The sequence below is a fragment of the Peromyscus californicus genome, unplaced genomic scaffold (assembly GCF_007827085.1).
Source record: "Peromyscus californicus insignis strain IS unplaced genomic scaffold, ASM782708v3 Scaffold_1__1_contigs__length_55948999, whole genome shotgun sequence".
NCBI classification, from domain to species: Eukaryota; Metazoa; Chordata; class Mammalia; order Rodentia; family Cricetidae; genus Peromyscus; species Peromyscus californicus.
In genome coordinates this window covers 14,993,907-15,012,467 of record NW_026294492.1, presented here as the reverse complement: position 1 = coordinate 15,012,467, position 18,561 = coordinate 14,993,907, and the positions used below count along the sequence as shown (strand labels likewise).

At 50.3% G+C, this 18,561-nt stretch overlaps 1 protein-coding gene and 1 long non-coding RNA gene across 3 annotated transcripts in view; one reads left to right on the top strand and one right to left on the bottom strand.

Annotated features, from left to right (window-relative positions):
• Hs1bp3 (HCLS1 binding protein 3) overlaps positions 1–18,561 on the top strand; it is a 73,138-nt gene that overhangs the window by 26,822 nt on the left and 27,755 nt on the right. The window contains exons 1-2 of one of the 2 annotated variants that reach the window (XM_052745954.1): positions 12,447–12,573; positions 16,560–16,725. In XM_052745954.1, coding sequence (XP_052601914.1) covers positions 12,542–12,573; positions 16,560–16,725 — 198 coding nt within the window. In that variant the 5' untranslated portion in view covers positions 12,447–12,541. Of the gene's footprint in view, positions 1–12,446; positions 12,574–16,559; positions 16,726–18,561 lie in introns of those variants that run through there. The other variant, XM_052745953.1, reaches the window with a different exon arrangement.
• Positions 274–1,788, bottom strand: LOC128115366 (uncharacterized). The gene is made up of 2 exons (XR_008220136.1): positions 1,593–1,788; positions 274–705 (listed from the first exon to the last, which is right to left on the bottom strand). It is a non-coding gene; the product is annotated as an uncharacterized LOC128115366 (long non-coding RNA).

Sequence of the window (18,561 nt, the reverse complement as noted above, 5' to 3'; positions counted from 1 at the left end):
TGAGGAACAGTGGGTGTCATTGCAAAATGAAAGCGACTTCCCCGAAACTAATTAATTCTGTCTTTAGCTGCTGAGGGAACAGCATGGTCTTGAGCCTTGGTGGCATTACCACTGCTTCGAGTTTTGCCATTTCCTTAAAGCAACAGTATCAGAATGAGGTTAAAATTACTTTTTAAGCTGCGGGCCACTCACTATGTGCCGCATTCCACTGGCCACCCAGGGCCTGCTTACACAGCATCATGCCATAAACAGGTTCAAGATTCAGCAACTACCTTCACAGTGAGAGGACTCGAAAGATCTGCCTCTTTATTTATACATAAAACAGAACACAAAACAATCACAAACTTTTCGGGACCACTTACATCATCCACTAAAAGGACAGGTCACAGGTAGTGTTAAACCTTGTTTGGTTCTTAATGCATGAACTATTCATTTGGAGCAGAAAATTTGCAGCTAAAAGCCCTGATCATGACTCTTTATCAAAGAACCAAAGACAAAAGCTGTTTGTCCCACCATGTAAAGTGAAATGCAAAAATAAAATTACACTAAGGCTGCTCATGTTTAGTCTGTGCTTTATCTGAGATGGAGAACACCAGAGAAACTCCTCTCTGGAGAGTCTTGTTTCCCATCTTGGAACATTAGCTTGTTTCCCAGCCAGGAAGCATGTTGCATGCTGGACGTTCTCACCAAACTGGATCATCATTTCTAAACAGAGTGCAGATTGGTTGATTATGTATGACTCTGACAGGGTCCAGCACAGGGTAAGATGGGATGCTTGAGCTCCAAGCATCCCTGTCCTCCCCACACAAAGTCCTGGACTCTGGCCGCTGGGGCCCAGGGCTGCCACAGAACACAGGCACCCACACTTCCCACACAGAAGCCACTGTCCACCCCATGCACCCTGCTGAGAGGGGCCCTCCTGATACAGAGAGAGGCCATTTACTGATTTCTCCTTAACTCCTTCAATTTGTGCATCCTCCCCAAAAGACAGGGAGGTACCATCACTGCTAGTCCCTCTTGGCAGGAACTCCAGGGTCCCCATTCCTGTCCTTTCTTCTCCAAGGGCTCCAGTCCCGAGGCCACTCTAGACCCTTCCCCCAAAGAAGTGGACCTTGAATTCCTAGCCTGCTTGAGGGAGACCTGCCAGCCTACACTTCCACAGAGGGACCTCCAACCCCACGGCCCCCAGAAACCAAGCCGACTGGCGCCACAGTCCAGGCTTAGCAAGTTCGGATGCCCTGACTTTGGAGACGAAGGTTTCTAACACCTAAAGATGGGGTTCATGGGACCTTGGCTCACAACCCAATGGAGCAGAAGCTTGCCTCCCCCAGCTCATCTCAGAGCAGGAGCAGGCAGGATGTGCTGGCACAGAAGATACGTAAAGTACCTTGAATCGCTTGATCTATGAAGCCGGTGATCGCGTCTACGCGGCCGTGCCCCCCCCCCCCCCCCCCCCCCCCCCCCCCCCCCCCCCCCCCCCCCCCCCCCCCCCCCCCCCCCCCCCCCCCCCCCCCCCGTGGCTGCCTTGGCCGGAGCCCTCCCAGCCAGGCTCCGGTAAAGCGACATCATGAAGTGGTGTGGTGTGGTACTACCTAACCATTCCTGAGGCTGCCTGGTGAGCTGAAGGGCTGGGAGCCGCGCTCAGCAGCCAGAGACACAGCGCAGCGGCGGCGCTCAGGTCCATGAGCTCCGTGGGCCGTTCGGTCGCGCGACACGGGCTCCGTGGCTCCGGGAAGTCCCCCGACGCCTTTTGAACATAGTGTTTAATAATAGGGGAAGTGTGCGCAGCAAGCCGCTGCCCCCCTCCTCTCCCACCCCACCCCCGCCCAGCGCCCTCTGCTGAACGCTCGACCCGCAGCTCTGAGCCCCCCAACTCAAGCCTATCGCGCAATGCAGGGCAGGAGCCGCCTCCCCTCGCTGCAGCACGGTGTCCCCGTTCTTGCCAGGTGAGGGACATTCCCACCACAAAGCGGTGTCCGGTCTTCCCACCCTAAGGCACTGCAACCCCCACTCCCCGCCCCAAGACCTGAGCGCTCTCCTTGGCTGGAACACGGGGCGTCGCGCATACCCGCCCAGCTTCCTCCGCACTTCCCTACGGAGAAACACCGCCCTCCCCGCTACTTCGCAAGTGCTAGGGTTGCCAGACCCAGGCCGAGGCAAGACTGGGTCCCTCCCACCCAGCTTTCTCGCCTTGCGCCCCCTTGGTGGACGCTCACCAGGAAGCCACAGGGAGCAACTACATGGGGATATTTGCTGTGCACGTTTGGTTGGTATCTATGGTACAGAAAAGAAAGTTGTCTGTGCGTGGGTAGTGTGTGTGTTTCTGAGGATCGCAGTGGGAAGCCAGAGCAAGGGAGAGGATCTATGGCGAAGGACGAGTGGCTGGGGGGACAGGGCAGAAAGAGACAGATGGATTAGGACCGACTGTCGGAAAGGAAAAGATCTGGGCGAAGATCTTGCGCCAAAGCAGAAGCCAAACTCTTAAAGGGCTTGATGAATTAGGAAGGCAGCTGGGCTTAGAGTAGCCAACCCCCACGCAGAGTAAGGGCTCAGTGTTCAAATGTGCAACCATCGCGGTGACCTCTTAACCGTCCTGGCGTGGGGGGGGGGGGGCTCGCGGGGAGGTGCAGGCGATCACATTTCTTCCAGGTCGGGAGGGCAAAAGGCAACAGGCCGCTGGTATGTTCGCGTGTAGCTACAAGCCGGGAGGGTGAGCAGCAGACCCCTAGGGTAGCGCTCTGGTGCCACTGTGGTTATAGCACCCTTCGAGCGCGGGTGGAAAAGGCGTCCACCTCTGCCCTATCAGTGGGAGACACCTGAGCTTGCAGATCCTGGGGCTCTTATTTGGCTAGCCCTGGTTCTAAAGAGCGGACTGCCCTGAGGAGGGAGGTTGCCAGCCTGTAGCGATTCAGTTCAGACAAACCCCTAGAGCAAGAATGTCTAGAAAGCAGACAACCGTCAGGCGGCTTTGAGGGTCTGGGCCACACCCCTCCCCTTTACCCTAAATTTCATTGGAGGGCTGGAGAGATGGCTCAGAGCTTAAGAGCACTGGCTGCTCTTCCAGAGGTCCTGAGTTCAATTCCCATCAACCCATTGGTGGCTCACAACCATCCATCATGAGATCTGGTGCCCTCTTCTGGCATGCAGGCATCCATACAGGCAGAACACTGTATGCGTAATAAATAAATCTTATTTTAAAAAATTACATTGGATACCAAACTGAACATCTAAACCGGGCCTGTGAGTCAGTTCCTCCTCCATCCGGACCACCTGGGAGACAAGGGCAGAGCTTGGTCTGGGGTCTGGGGATGTTTGGGAGCTGGAAGGAAAACCCTGACCAGGGTCAATACTTGTAGAGTTACACGGGAGGTGAACACGGCCTGAGCTCAGCCCATAGCTGGCACCTGGACCAATGTTTGGGCTGCCTGCCTACTCAGGACCTTCCTGCTGTTGCCCGGGTGCCAGACAGCTGGGATGACAACCTGCCTTTGGTGCCCAGGTTGGGAGCAGAGGAAAAAGCCATAATTATGGGTTTCCTTCTTTGAGTGCCCGGAGGAAGTAGCTCTGGTAGGACAGAGGGTTCCTACAGTAAATTCCTGCCCCCCCCCCCGCCCCATTGTACACAATGACCAGCCAGGGGTCTCTTTGCTCAGAGGGACACCAGCTCCCGGTACCTCACTGCCCTTCTTTCCACAGTAGGCACTTATGTCCAGACTGCGTGTTTCATAAGTCAGTTCCATGTTGGAAAACACAGATCCTGCCTGGGCTGTCACTGTCCTGGTTCTAGATCTGGCTTTGCCCACTGACAAGAACCCTGAATTCAAACCACCCCTTTGGCCTCTGGATGCAAGTCCCTCACCCTTCCTGGCTTTGCCTCCTGCCATCTACAATGAGACATGTCAACCCGGGCACTGTGAAAGGTGGGAGAACCACGACAGTGGGGCCAGGAGTGTGTTCCCTGTGCAGGCCCACCATGACCTCTGACCTCTGATCCAGAGCAGAGAGAGAGAGAGAGTGTGTGTGTGTCCTCTGTGCCGGTCCACTATTATGACCAGATCGTGGGGGACCCCCAAAAGACCACCACAGAGACCAAATCCCTCATGTAAAAGCGAAGAGCCTTTATTATCTTCAATCTCTGAGCTTGGTCTCTCTGTCTGTCCGGCTCAGCAGTGAGAGCAGAGAGTCCTGAGCCCAGGTGGGGCAGAGTTTTTTAATCATAGCAGAGGTTGGGGGTGAGGGGATTTCCAGGGTTCAGGACCCTGATTGGCTGACGTTTGTCTAGGGGTATCTGTAAAACAAAAACAGGTGTATGCAAGACTCTGGGACATCTGGCCATCTTATCTAATGGTTGGAATGTTTGGGATGTCAGGTACTTCCTCATCCCTGGGTGGTATCAGCTTAAGGCTTTTCCTGGATCTGGGTGTTGCCTGCCAGTAAGCTGGTAACAGAAGCTGTGTCTGGGCCCCTAAGCCTGTCATGGCTGCTGTATGGTCAAGCTGTTTTGAAGTCCATCCACACCCACCATGGCTCCTGACATCTGATCCAGAACAGGGAGAGAGAGAGAGAGAGAGAGAGAGAGAGAGAGAGAGAGAGAGAGTGTGTGTGTGTGTGTGTGTGTGTGTGTGTGTGTGTGTGTGTGTGTGTGTGTGTGTCTGGGGGGGTCTGTACTGGCTTAGGTCCCCCACAGGGGAGATGGAGGGAGAGAATTGACATCAATCTGCAAAGGCATCTACTTGCCTCCTCCTCCTCTTCTGATGACTTTGGCTCCTCTACTCAGCCCCTAGGAGACTTCAGGAGTCTCTCCCAGAAAGACCCGGGACAGCAGAAGTAAAGATTCCAGCAGCAGGTTCAGGAGCAGCACCAGTGGATGCCCTGGACCTGACTTCCTCAAGCTGTAGGAATTTCCGATGCTTAACCTATAACTAGGCTGCCCAGGTTGCCCCAAGCAACAGCTCTGGCTTTCACACTGGGGTCCTCAAAGCCCTGGTCTCCGGCCTCTGGGTGTGGCCTGCTCTGTGGCCCAGACCACCCTGTGGGGGAGGGGAGGGGAGATAATGGGAGAAGGTAGCTTCTTTCCCAGAGGCCTTCCCAGGGGTGCATTTCAGTGCCTCCTATTTGGGACAAACTGCAGAGGCCTGGTGGAGAGTGCCATCTGCTGGCAAGACTATGTAAGAGTGCCTGGCTAGTTAAGCCAGAGATTGCTAAACTTCCCTTTTGAGAGGTGTCCTGGGAGAAGAGATGACCACATCCAGTGAGGCCAAGAGGAACAGTGCAGTGTGGGAGAGGACCTGGCCTTCAAACCACCATTACTGTGGACTTCCTTTGTGACCTTGATAGAGCTGACCTCTATCCATAAGCCCAGCATTCAGGAGGCAAAGTGATTTTGACTTTCCAACCAGCCTGGGCTGTATGATGAGACACTATCTTTCCAAACATGCAAAAACATCCTCTGCCTCTTTGAATGGCAATAGGGTGTGGTCTTGTTGGAGGAGGTGTGTCATTGAGGGTGGACTTTGAGGTTTCAAAAGCCCATGCCAGGCCCTGTCTCTCTCTCTCCCTCTGCCTGTTGCCTGCAGATCAGGATGTGAAGCTCTCAGCTACTGCTCCAGCACCATGCCTGTCTGCTTCCTGCCATGATGGCAATGAACTAACCCTCTAAAACTGTAAGCAAGCTCCCAGTTAAATGTTTTCTTTTATGAGTTACGTTTGTCATGGTGTCTCTTCACAATAGAACAGTGACTAAGACATCATCCAAAATGAAAAATCAACAAGGACTTTTGGAACCAAAGCTGCCATTGTGTCATTATTTGGAATGTCCATCCCTCCAACCTTGGTCAAAGAACCCAGGGTTTCTGTTCTAGATACACAAAGATGAAGGGAGTAGTGTGGTTAGTGTTTGTCAACTTGACACAAACTGTAGTCACCTGGGAAGGGGGACCTCACCTGAGGAATTGCCTCCATAAAATTGGCTGGTAAAGCCAGGCAGTGGTGGTGCAGAGGCAGGAAGATCTCTTTGAGTTGAGGCCACTCTGGTCTACAAAGTGAGATCCAAAACAGCCAAGACTACACAGAGAAACCCTGTCTCAGGGAAAAAAAAATAATAAAGAAGATTTATTTGTGTGTGTGTGTGTGTGTGTGTGTGTGTGTGTGTGTGTGTGTGTTTGTGTGTGTTTGTGTGTGTGTGTGTGTGTGTGTTTGCACACGCTGGTGCCTGCAGAGGCCAGAAGAGGGCATCAGATCCTCTGGAGCTAGCGTCCTGGGCAGTTGTGAACAACCTGATGCGGGTGGTTGGAATAGAACTCAGGTCCTCTGGAAGAGCAGCAGAGACTTTCCTGTGTATTCCAGAAGTAAGCCCATGGCCCCTTTGAGCCACAAGGAAATGTGAAAGTTTTTTCCTCTTCTAGCCCTCATAGTTAAAGCAGAAGGAAGGATGTTGGTGGTGGCTTTTGATCCACAGCGCCTGCCATACATTTCATCTCACTCAGTCACTGTGGTCACTCTCAGCATTGCTGTGGTTCTGTTACACCCATTTCTTCGAGGAGAAAACCAGATTATATACAACAAAAACATTATCAAGTAAGAATTATAGTTACAATATCTAGTCTATTTGTATTTGGCAAAAATTAGAAAAAATACTCTATTATCTATTTTTTGTGACTCTAAAGTTTTACATCTAATTTACCTTTTCATCATAATTAAGGAAAACTATATTTTTTATCTCTTTATTTATTTTTTCTATTATCAGCTTGATACAGTACAAATTCTTATCCTAATAGTGAAATGTTTCACTGAAGCTTGCCCAGTGATTGAGTAAAACCAAAACTTATTATAAGCCATAGTCATCCTAGGGTCCCCCCTGCTATGTAGCTTCCCTGGTTCTGTGGGTTGCAGTCTGATTGTTCTTTGCTTTATATCTAGTATGCACTTATGAGTGAGTACATACCATGTTTGTCCTTCTGGGTTTGCGTTACCTTACTCAGGATGATGTTTTCTAGTTCCATCCATTTGCCTGCAAATTTCATGCTGTCATTGTTTTTCTCTGCTGAGTAGTACTCCATTGTGTATATGTACCACATTTTCTTAATCCATTCTTCAGTTGACAGGCATCTAAGTTATTTCCAGGTCCTGGCTATTATGAATAATGCTGCAATGAACATAGTTCAGCATGTATCTTTGTGGTATGATTGAGCATTCCTTGGGTATATGCCCAAGAGTGGTAGGACTGGGTCTTGAGGTAGATCGATTCCCAATTTTCAGAGAAATCTCTATACCGATTTCCACAGTGGTTGTACAAGTTTTCACTCCCACCAGCAGTGGAGGAGTGTTCCTTTTGCTCTGCATCCTCTCCAACATAGACTGTCATTAGTGTTCTTGATCATAGCCCTTCTGACAGGTGTAAGGTGGTATCTCAGAGTCGTTTTGATTTGCATTTCTCTGATGACTAAGGATGTTGAGCATTTCCTTAAATGTCTTTCAGCCATTTGTGATTCTTCTTTTGAGAATTCTCTGTTTAGCTCTTCAGGCCATTTTTTAATTGGATTGTTCAGTATTTTGATGTCTAGTTTCTTGAGTTCTTTATATACTTTGGAGATCAGTGGAAACTATAATTATAACTATCTAGTCTTCAACCTCATCAAAGACCCCAGAAGAGTGAAAGGTTACCTAATGACAGGGACATCAGGCCACCACAACAGTCACACTAGGTTCCTCTGAACCATTGGGGCATCCAAGTAGAATATCTGACAGGGAATTCTGAAGGACTGTCCTACCTTGTTTTGGAAAAGTTCTCACCAGTCACCTTTCTTGTATCCTGCTGGTCCAGTTTGAACAATATACTGTCTGCAACTGAGGCAAGGGCAGTTTTTCTGCCCGTGTGGCTAGCTTTTGCCATAAGAAAAAACTCCATATGAAGTTTCTTTGATGCCCATCATCTCTGAAGTAGATTGATGCTGTCAGAAGCAGATATGTCTCACTGTCATGAAATGCCTTAGGTTATTAAACATATTAAATGCCATATTCTGTAGGTCTTTAAAGTATTTGAGGACTATCTATCTATTAAAATATATCTCTGTATGACCTTGAAAACATATCTAACATGACTGTAATTTTGACTATTATAGATGACTGTTAATCTATATCTCTTAAAATTATATATTAATTTTTAAATGAGTTGCATAAACATACCTTAAACAAGAGTAGAAATGTACATACAGTGTAACAGAATTAACTGTAAATTTGTATCAATAAATCAAAATCCATACCAATGTAAAATATGTAAGATTAATAGTTGTTGTTTTTATTAAAGTAGATTCAGTAATCTACCCTTTTTCCTATTGTTTATATATCCCCCTTTTGTTTTTTTAATAAGATCCCTGAATCTAATCTCCTTTGCTCAGCTTTTTTTCTGACCATTACCAATAACAATTTGTAACCAACAACTAAACAATGACAAATAACCATAGTTTATTTTGGGGAATGTGAGCATAGTTCTCTAAACTACTTCCTTTTGGTTGTGTGTGCTGGTGATATTATTGGGACCCTGAGAAAATTTAGGATAATTTTTAAGTCTTGGATGTAGTACTTTGTGAGGCTGAATCATCTTAGCAGCCTTGAAGCTGTTTTGAATGCTAGATCATCTGGGCCATTGTTTTCATTGGTGTATGGCTCCCTTGCTCTGAAAATATATAAACTTTTAAAAGTAACATACATGTCTGTATTAATACAAATATAAATTGTGCATTGTATATAATCCAGTCAAAGATAATTCTTTGTTTTATGTCTTAGCAGGTAAAATATATGTCACATCTTGTAGTTACTTTAGGTTTATTTTCCCATGTTGGTAGTCAAGATTCCAGGGGGTCTTCCTGGATCAAACCTGATTTTCCTTAACCCCAGTATGTATCCATAACCTCTCATTTCCTGTGGAAACAAAAACACAACCTCCCCCAAAGTGACGTACTTTTTGACTTAAATTTTGGAGTCAAGATATTTTAAAATATATAGAGTGGTTTAATCCAGCAACTTTTATAATCAAATGTCTCATAGCAGTCAAAAATTTTAAAAGACAACACAATAACAAACAGTTAATATGTATATCCAGACTCTCTGTATATTTTCCATCTTGATGTGGCTTTTTTATATTGCCACGTAAATATAAATATAAATATTTAATATTTTTATGTTACTTTATTCCCTTTTTAAGAGCTTTACTGTATTATTTTAAAACTATATAGTCTTTTTTATGACTGTCTTTACCTTCTCCTTTCTCTCCCAAGCCTATGTATATTTTTAAACACACTCTAAACCATTTAGAGATTTTTATTTTATTTTTATATTTTCATCTGAATCTGTCTTTACTGTCTCTATCCTTTTCTGACCACATGAGCCTTTAAGCTGCTAAGCAGGTGTGTCTAGGATGCCCGCTTCTTGGGTCCTTGAGAGGCTAGTCTTATGATGGAGGCATGTTTACTGTCAGCTCTGGGAACGATATTTACTGCCCCAACTCTGGGAAGTTTTTGGGTCCACGCTGCCACCGAGTAGTATGCCACCCACTGCTCATAAACTCCATCTGAGTGTTTGGTAGTGAACAGGGCAGGTTTTGTCACTAACGCTGGGTCAGGAAGCCATCTCTTAAAGGAGCCGTGCCTCTGCTCACTGCTTAGCAAACAGAGCCTACCCAAGAAAAAGCAGCCACCAAGAAGCCCAGTTTAACTGTGTTTTTATGTGTTTAGAATCCTTTTTTAAAGCTTTTTCAGGCTTTAGGAAGAAATTCTTGCCGAACGTTTGGGTGCCATATGTAAACAGTCATTTCTGTCCCACCTGCCTGTTCCCACATTGGCAGCTGCTTCCCAAATAATTGACTCGGAGGCTTAATATTACTTATAAATGCTTTGCCAGTAGCTCAGGCTTATTACTATCAAGCTATTACACTTAAATTAACCCATAATTCTTATCTATATTTAGCCACGTGGCTTGGTACCTTTTCTCAGTGCAACATTCTCATCTTGCTTCCTCTGCATCTGGCTGGCAACTCCCTATCTCCTCCTAGAATTCTTTCTGTGTCAGGTTGCCTCACCCAATCTCTTCCTGCCCAGCTATTGGCTTTTTATTAACCATGAGAGCAATGCACATTTACAGTGTACAACAATGGTTCCACAGCACTAGACCCTCTCGAGATATCTCTCCAGGGCTCTCATGGGAGAGGGTGTCACCTGGACCCTTATTCTTAATAGTCTCCTTTCCACCCAGGACCCCACATCTGAGTCTTAAGTCCCCAGGTCCTGACCATAGATTCAGTGACCTCCAGTTCCCGAAATCTCTCTTGTCCAAAGCAGAAACACTTTTACCACCTTAGGGCTCTTCCAAGTGTCCTGCCACAAAATAGAACAACATTCAGCTATTCACAAGAACCAAACCACAACAGCATCTTTTTAATGTTTATTTTTATTCTTGTTGTTGTGGTTGTTTTTCAAGACAGAGTTTCTCTGTGTAGCCCTGGCTGTCCTGGAATTCCCTCTGTAGACCTGGCTGGCCTCGAACTCACAGGGATCCACCTGCCTCTGCCTCCCAAGTGCTGGGATTAAAGGTGTGTGCCACCAGCACCTTTAAGAACAAAGACTTTATCTTTATTCTTTTATTTTGAGAAGGCAAGGTCTCAGGTACCTCCAGGCTGACTTGGCCTCAAACTCACTGTGGTCTGGAGGATGACCTTGAACTGCTGGTTCTTTTTCCTTCAGAGCTCCTGAATGCTGGACTTACCGCCATGGATTTACATGGTACTGGGCGTGAAACTCCGGCCCTCATGTATGGCAGGCAAGCGCTCTAAGAACAGAGCCACATCTCAGCCTAGTGCAGTACCTTGACTCTTCTACTCATGTGCCTGTAAACCCCCATCTCCTGGGGTTCTCACACCTGCCCCCCCTAGTCTGCCCCCCAGCAGCCTTCATCATTTTCCCCATTCTGGAGTGCTTTGCAAGTCTGTGCATCTTCAAACTACTGCCCACAGCTCAGCTGCCCAGGACATTTCTTTGTGCACAGTTCTCTGGTGGCCAGTGTTGGTCTCCAGGGCAGTACAAAGTCCTAAGCTCAAAATCCTGAGTACTTCATTCCCTGACTCCCCCTTGCTTCCTCTGCTCAGGCCCTCCTGAGCCCCTCCTTGTCTCTGGAGCTTCCACACAATATTCCTCCCACTCTGGTTCACCAACTCTTGTTTCTCTGGGACCCTGCTCCTTTACAAAGCCATTTCTGACTCCACTTCTTTCTGCAATGGGCAGAAGAAACACATAGTCATACTGTGCATGTGGAATCCTGGGTGGAAAGGAGATTATTAAGGTTAAGGGTCCAGGTGACACCCTCTCCCATGAGAGCCCTGGAGAGCTATCTCGAGAGGGTGTAGGAAAGCAGAGATCATAGTGAGGACTCCCCATGAGACCCCAGGCTGCTAATCTGCCTGCCACCGATACCTTGTGAGCTAATGAGCTGGTCTTCCCCATAACTGTGCACCACAGGAATCTCAGCACCCCTGGTGTCTGCCAAGGATTCCTGTGAAAGTGACCCACTTGCTTGATAGCAATTCCATTTTCTGCTTCTGTGGATCCCACAGGCTCCTGTGCGTAATTGTGTGCAATGCTTGGGATGTGTGGGATCTAAATCTGATATTGTGTGCTTCCTGCTCAGCTCCATGGCTGAGGCACTGGTAACAAAGACCATGTTGCACAAGATGTTCCTCCCTCCAGCCTCACCCCGGGGGAGGACCACTCCCTGTGCACTGTGTATATGTTTCTCAGCACCACTAGACAAAACTGAATCTCCTTGTGCAGCCCCAAGCCTGAGCTGTGCCGGTGAGCATCCGCTAGATGAACAGCGAGATGGTGGTCCCTTTCTGCAATGGGCAGAAAGAAGAAGAAAGGGCATGGGAGGGGAGGGTGGGAAAAGGAGAGGAGAGTTTAGGATGGGACTGGCGGGGGAGGTGCATTAAAATCTCTGTTCCTGCCTGTGAGTTGGCTCAGTGAGTGGGTGAAAGCACTTTCTATGCAGGCTTGGTGACCTAAGTTCAACCCTCCCCCTAGAATTTACCGGGAAGGAGAAAACCAACTCCTGAAAGTTGTCCTCGACCTCACAAGCGCAGTGTTAATTAAACGCACACGCACATGCGGTGGGGGGGGGGGGGGGCCGGCGGGGGGAAAGAGAGACAGAGACAGAGAGAGAGAGAGATTGGAGAGGAGAAAGTGCTTTTGCGGTTTGCTGTAGGCGAGAGGTTTGAGGACTAGCGGCTGCAGTCCTATCACGTTAGAGGGCTAAGCATGTACTGGCATTAAATGACATCAGGTTCCAGGTTTATGAGGTGACTATGGGGGAATCTAGGGAGGGCTGAAAAACAAAGCCCCCCCCCCCACTACCCCGAGGGCACGGAGGCCGCGAGGTGCAAGGCGCGCCACCAGGGGGCAGGCCAGAGCCGAGGAGGCGGTGCCGAGCCCGAGTTGGGAGGGGCCGGGACGCAGCGACGCCGTGTCCCGTGACCGTCCACCCGCCCGCAGCCGACATGCAGTCCCCAGCAGTGCTTGTCACCTCCAGGTGAGCCAGACCTCCGACCCTCGCGTCCCGGGTACCCTTGCAGCCTGGCGGTTTATTCCGCTGCACCCCACTGCCCCGCGGGTGTGGTGGCGCGCCATCTAGCGCCCCCAGTTTTACAGACGAGGAAACCGAGGCCCCCTAGAGGATAAAGCACTCATCCAAGACCCTAGGAAGGCCTGGGGACTGGTCCGATCGCGCTCCCTGCCCTTGAGTACTTTGGGGTCATTTCTTCCGCCTCCCCCCAGCCTTTCAGCGCTAGCTCTGTGTGTACCAACCCGACGCTAAGCACCAGGGACGAGATGAATCAAACAAGCTGGTCCTGCGGGGGATACCCGCACCGGGGTGGCTGGTGCTGCGGGAGGGACGGGGCAGTAAGTTCCAGTTGCCCTGGGAGCACACCGCTGCTGTTGGGCGCCACCAGGTAGAGCTGAGTGAGAGCCTGGCTGTTGGCGCTGGAGAGAGCTCAGGAGCTTCCGCAAAGGGGTCAGCGGCAGTGTGCACCCACACAGAGCCACACCTAAGAGACCCAGGCGGGATAGAACTTGGAAAGTCTGGGAGGGGAGTGGACCTACTCTTTCTCTGCTGCTTTTTAAGTAACTCTAAAATGGCGAACTTCGAACTTCTAAGGATTGTTCGTATACTCTGCCTTTGCGCTCCCTACACGAACTCTAGCCAAGATACCAGCTTATTGTGTAAATGGACACATTACCCAACACAGGTTCAGCTGTACTCCCAGCTCCCTGTATAAAAAAAAAAAATGTGATTCTGTACATAACCCCTGGTGTTGGAAGCTGCTTGCTCTTCTTGGTTTGGTGAACGAGGCTACAGACCACATCTGCGTTCGAACAGATGTCTCTATCGCCCTGTGTGGTGGTGGTGGTGGTGGTGTTCGTTTCTCCAAGCCTCGATTTCCCTTTCTGTAGATGGAGGTTCCATATAGATAGGTATAAGCATGGGAACAGTAAATGCCCCTGCGGGCCACACCAAGCAGACCCATGACTGTGAATTTGGTGCTGGTGCTTAGGAAGGGCAGTGGTGACTTCCCTCGGTGACAGCATGCACATGGGTGTGACAGAGTGCTGCTCATGGTGAGGGCAGAGGAGTCGTGGCCTGTCCATTCTGATAGTCACAGCAGACACAGGGAGCTTGCCCGTGAGGAATGTTGACATCTTAGCAAGCACTTAGGTGGCCTTGGACCCAGGATCAGCTGATATTTCCAGCTTCTTCCTTCTCTCCCGGGCTTCACACATGCATCCAGCCAGCATGTGTTTTCTCGGGGGCCTCTTCTGTGCCAGATACTGGTCCAGGTTTTAGGATAGAATGGTGAGGCTATGTTGGGAATGAGTGGGATGTGGGAAAAGGCGAGCTATGTCAAGGATGCTGAGAAAAGATGGTCAAATGATGGGAGGTCTGGGTAGACATGAGTCTTATACGATGTGGTCAAGGAACATCTTTCTGAGAGACGGCGGGTGAACAGGCTCTTGGGAAGTCCCCTGAGGGAGAGAACTATAGAAAGAAAATCTTGATATGTGTGCTCAGCAGAGAAGACAGCAAGAGCCACGGTGCAGAGGCCAGTGTATTGAAGTAAGGGGGAGCATTGAGAGCGAGGTGGCCCTGGAGAGCCCGCAACAGAGAAAGACCGTGAGGTTTCATTCTGAGTGCGATGAAAAGCATAGACAGAGAGGCCATATGACTAGGAGTAGGGAGACCCTTTGGCTGCTGCACCCATGTTCTGCAGGCACTGGCTGGAATCCTTGTGGTGCCGTGGTGGAGTGGCCCCACTGAGGGGAAGAGGGGCTGAGGTCTATTTAGGCTCTCTGTGTTCTGAATGATGAGCTCTGAGGTCTGTAAATGGTGAAGTTGTGTGGGGGCGGGGGCGGGGGGAACGACATGGAGATCAGCTGCAGGGCTACTGTCCTGAGCTCACTGCTTCCTGGGATGGGGACACGTGAGACGGGAATCAGCATTTGTTCAGATGGGTTCTTGCGCCTTTCCTGGATCTCACTCTGTAGACCAGGCTGGCCTCGAACTCAGAGAGATCTGCCTGCCTCTGCCTCCCGAGTGCTGGGATGAAAGGCGTGCGCCACCACCGCCCGGCTCAGATGGGTTCATTTTAAAACATGATTGACAGTCAAACGGAGATGCTAGGTAAGTTGAGAGGTGGGATGGCCTGGAGGGAAGAGTCTGGATCACAGGTAGGAATTGGGGAGCCATTGGCCTGGGATGTCATGGAAGGCCTTGAGTCTGGGTGAGGCCCGTGGAGGGCAGTGTGAGTCAGATCACGGTGAGCCGTGGGAATGAAATTAACAGGATCCTAAGGGACCTGTAGCCACATCGCGATTGAGCAGCTTGTTTTAGGACGCAGGTGAGCAGACTATGCCCGTGAGCCATATCCTGCCAACTACTCGCTTTTGTGATTCCGAAAGTGGGTACCTTTCGGCGGGCCCTGCCAAAGTATGCCCCTAAGCAAACACGCCACCCGAGACAGAGTGAGTGCAAGAGGTTATGGGGGGAGGGGAGAAGAGTGAAAACACGAAAGCCTCTTGGAGTGGGAACATGAGGGAGGTGGACAGACCGACACAGAGAGAACAGGCAAGAGACAAAAGGCGAGAGAGCGAGCCGTGCCTGGCAGACACTTTATAAAGGAGTGCGCATGTCCATAGGTAGAAAGGCACCTGGCGACGGGTGATGATGTAACTGCCCCGGGGGCCGGAACTAACAATTTCAGTTGTACAAAGGACACACCCGGACTGGGCAGGTATTGCCTGTGGCTGCTTCTCCATTGTGTCTGAAGGCAGAGCTGAGTGGATGCAAAGGAAGTAGGCTAGTGTGCAAAGCTTGAGATAGTTGAGGTCTGCTCTTACCAACCTCAGTGACGCAAGTGTACCATGCTTACAAGTTCCCTGGTGACGCTTATGCCGTCCAGGGACCGCATCCTGAGAACTCCACGTCTGAATGAGGTCGTGTTCCCAGGAGTTTCAGGGAGGGCCAGGGAAGCATAAGGGTGCCAGTCGGGCAGAGCTGCCTGGGCACAGGGGCAAAGGAAGCGATGTATTGCCTAAGTGGGTTTTTCTAATCCAGCTCAGCCCTAGGCATGAAGAAGACGTAGAGATCCTGTTGTCCAGTACACTCAGCTGGTAGGGTCAATACCACAGGGGTAGGCTGTGGAGTTCAGTTCCTGCTGTGGTTGACTATGGAACACCTCCAGGGAGCAGGGTCCATTGGAGGTTCCAGTAGGGACTTGATGATCCTCTCCCATCTTCTGCCATTCAGGGTGAATAGTCTTCCACGTTATCACTTCCCACTACCTCAGTTCCATTGTCTTAACAGTCCTAAGGAAAAGATGCCTCATTTTCCTATCCCACTGGCAGAGGCTCCCTGGGATTACTTACTCCCTGGAGCTCTGACAGTTCAGGGTCTGTTCCTATCTTTGCAGTGGCACTGAGCGGATGGAACAATTTCATGCATTCTACCTGCTGAGCGGGCCAGATGCGTTCCCCATACTGCCCCCTTCAGTCTCCCTCCTCCCTCCTGTCCTCGCGACAGTGGCATGTGGTCTTCATTCAGGGTCACACAGAACACTGTCGTTGGGCCATCGGCAAAGAAGTGGGCTGGCTTAGTGTATCTCATTGTGCAGCGTGTATCTGCCTTGATGCCTTGCGGTGTTTCCCCAGAAGCAGGTTAGCTTAAGCCTGCAGTGGGGTTCATGCTTGCTGATGCCCCTCACATGGGATGCGTAAGGTCTGTGCAGTCACACACACACACACACACACACACACACGCACGCACACACTCACACACACACACACACACACACACACACACACACACACACACACACCGTCAGAATGCAAGGACAGACTGACAGGGACACACAACTCCGTGGTCCAGAACCCAATGACTGGGCCATTCTGACCTGCCTGTACCTCACTGGCAAAGCCTGCTGCCTTGAACCTGATCTTGATCTGCCTTCCTTCGCTTTACAGGCAAGTTCAGAATGTGCACACAGGCCTTGACTTGACCGTGCCACAGCACCAGGAAGTGCGGGGCAAGATGATGTCCGGCCACGTGGAATACCAGATCCTGGGGGTGACCCGGTTGGCTGTGTTCAAGTCCGCCAAGCACCGGCCTGAAGATGTCGTCCAGTTCTTGGTGAGCAGAGGACCCTAGCCACGATGCTCTGAGGGTGCCCAGGCAGGGTGTCTGCCCCACAGGGTGCAGTAGCATCAGAGTGCTGACACTTCCCTATACAACAAATGCCTAGGGAGGGTCTGGAGTGTTAGACTGTGTGGTAGACAGGCTCTACCAGAGTAGATCCATGCTTAGAGTCCACAGGAAGGCAGCCTTGGTAAAGAGACGTGGCCACTGCCAGGAGCACATGGGAGACTGGAAATGTGTAGAGGGAGCAACCTAATACACCTTGAAGAAAAGATTCTGGAAACTCTCTGGAAGAGGTGGAGGCAGGACAGGGTTTTACAGGATAGATGGTATTACTGGGCGGTGGTGGTGGAAGCGTTTAATCCCAGCACTCAGGAGGCAGAGGCAGGCGAATCTCTGAGTTCAAGGCCAGCCCGGTCTACGGAGCAAGTTCCAGGACAAGCCAGGCTACACAGAGAAACTCCTTTTTGAGGGTGGGGTGGGGGTGCTAAACAGCAGAGGAAGAGGGAAGAGTGTCCCAGAAAGAAGGCTCAGGGGCTGGGAAGGGGCAGGGAACTGGGAGTCTCTGAGCCGTTGAGTATGGTCTTGGGATGACACGGGAAGACACAGGGTGGATGATGACATGCAGGACACAGTTGTACCTGGACTTGTCTGCAGACAAGTCGTTTTAAGCAGGGAAGTGACATCTGCCTTTAACCAGCGAGCCTAGTAACAGCAAGGCATTGGGATTAGGGGACAGGGAGCCTGGTTCTGGGGACAGCACAGTAAGCCACCAGGCCGGGAAGTCCGGAAGTCCGCAGGAACAGTAGGTGGGGCAAGGAGAGAGGGAGGTGCTTACAGTGTGCGGCTTCCATTGGCTGAGATCAGCAACATTGTTGAGGAGCAGGTTAGGGACTGTGGTGGTTATGCTGAGTGCTGTATTCACCCACTGGGTGGACACAAGAAGCCCAGCATTGGAGTGGGCCAGGCCTGAGACTCGGGTATGTAGACATCAGCTTGGAAGACATGTTAGAGCTGGGAGTGGATAAAGCTACCTAGTGGGTAACAGGGAGAAGAGCCGAGGAGGAAATCCTGGAGACACCAGCAGGCCGGCAGCCGTTGAGTCTGCCGTCCAGGCAGAAGGATGAAGCTGGGTGACTGAAGTCACAGAAGCTAAGGGAACAGAGAATTTAAAAAAAAAAAAAAAGCAGTGATTTACCCTTTGGCCTCTTATTGAAGGGCTCCAGACATGGTGAGGTCTTAGAATGAGGTCAGATGAACCAGAGTCCTCTAGTCCACAAGGGCGCAGCCTGCTGCAGGTTGGTTCCACAACTCCAGGCAACCGACACAAGAGGAAAATGATGAGTGCGCAGCTCTGTGACAGCAAGGGACCAAATTATAAGAGTGATGTAAGCCACACATCTCTCTTGAAGCGGCGTTCCACAACAGTGCTATTTCTCATCTGATCGCTCCTTAGACCAACTCTTAGTGGAACCCAGGTGGAATGTGAGCCGATAGTCCTGGGTCCGCTGTGTTCTGAGAGCGGGATCTGTTCTGTGGGACCCTTTGTGGCCGCTGGTCATCTGACCTGTGACCTCAGATTGCGTGAGCTCAGTGCACCCAGGTAGTCAGAGACCGGAGCAGAAAAAGGAGTGAGTGATGCTGGGGCCTGAGGGAGAGGCAGCATCCTGGGGACACAGGATGGGGTTCCAGTGCAGCCTGCTCTGCCCTGCACCAAGGACTGCATGTCAGCAGGGTGAATGAAAGGTCACCTGTGACACTTCCACATGCCACACTAGTGCTGCTTTGTCCCGAAACAGGGATGCCCACACCCTGTGGAAAGCATGCTGG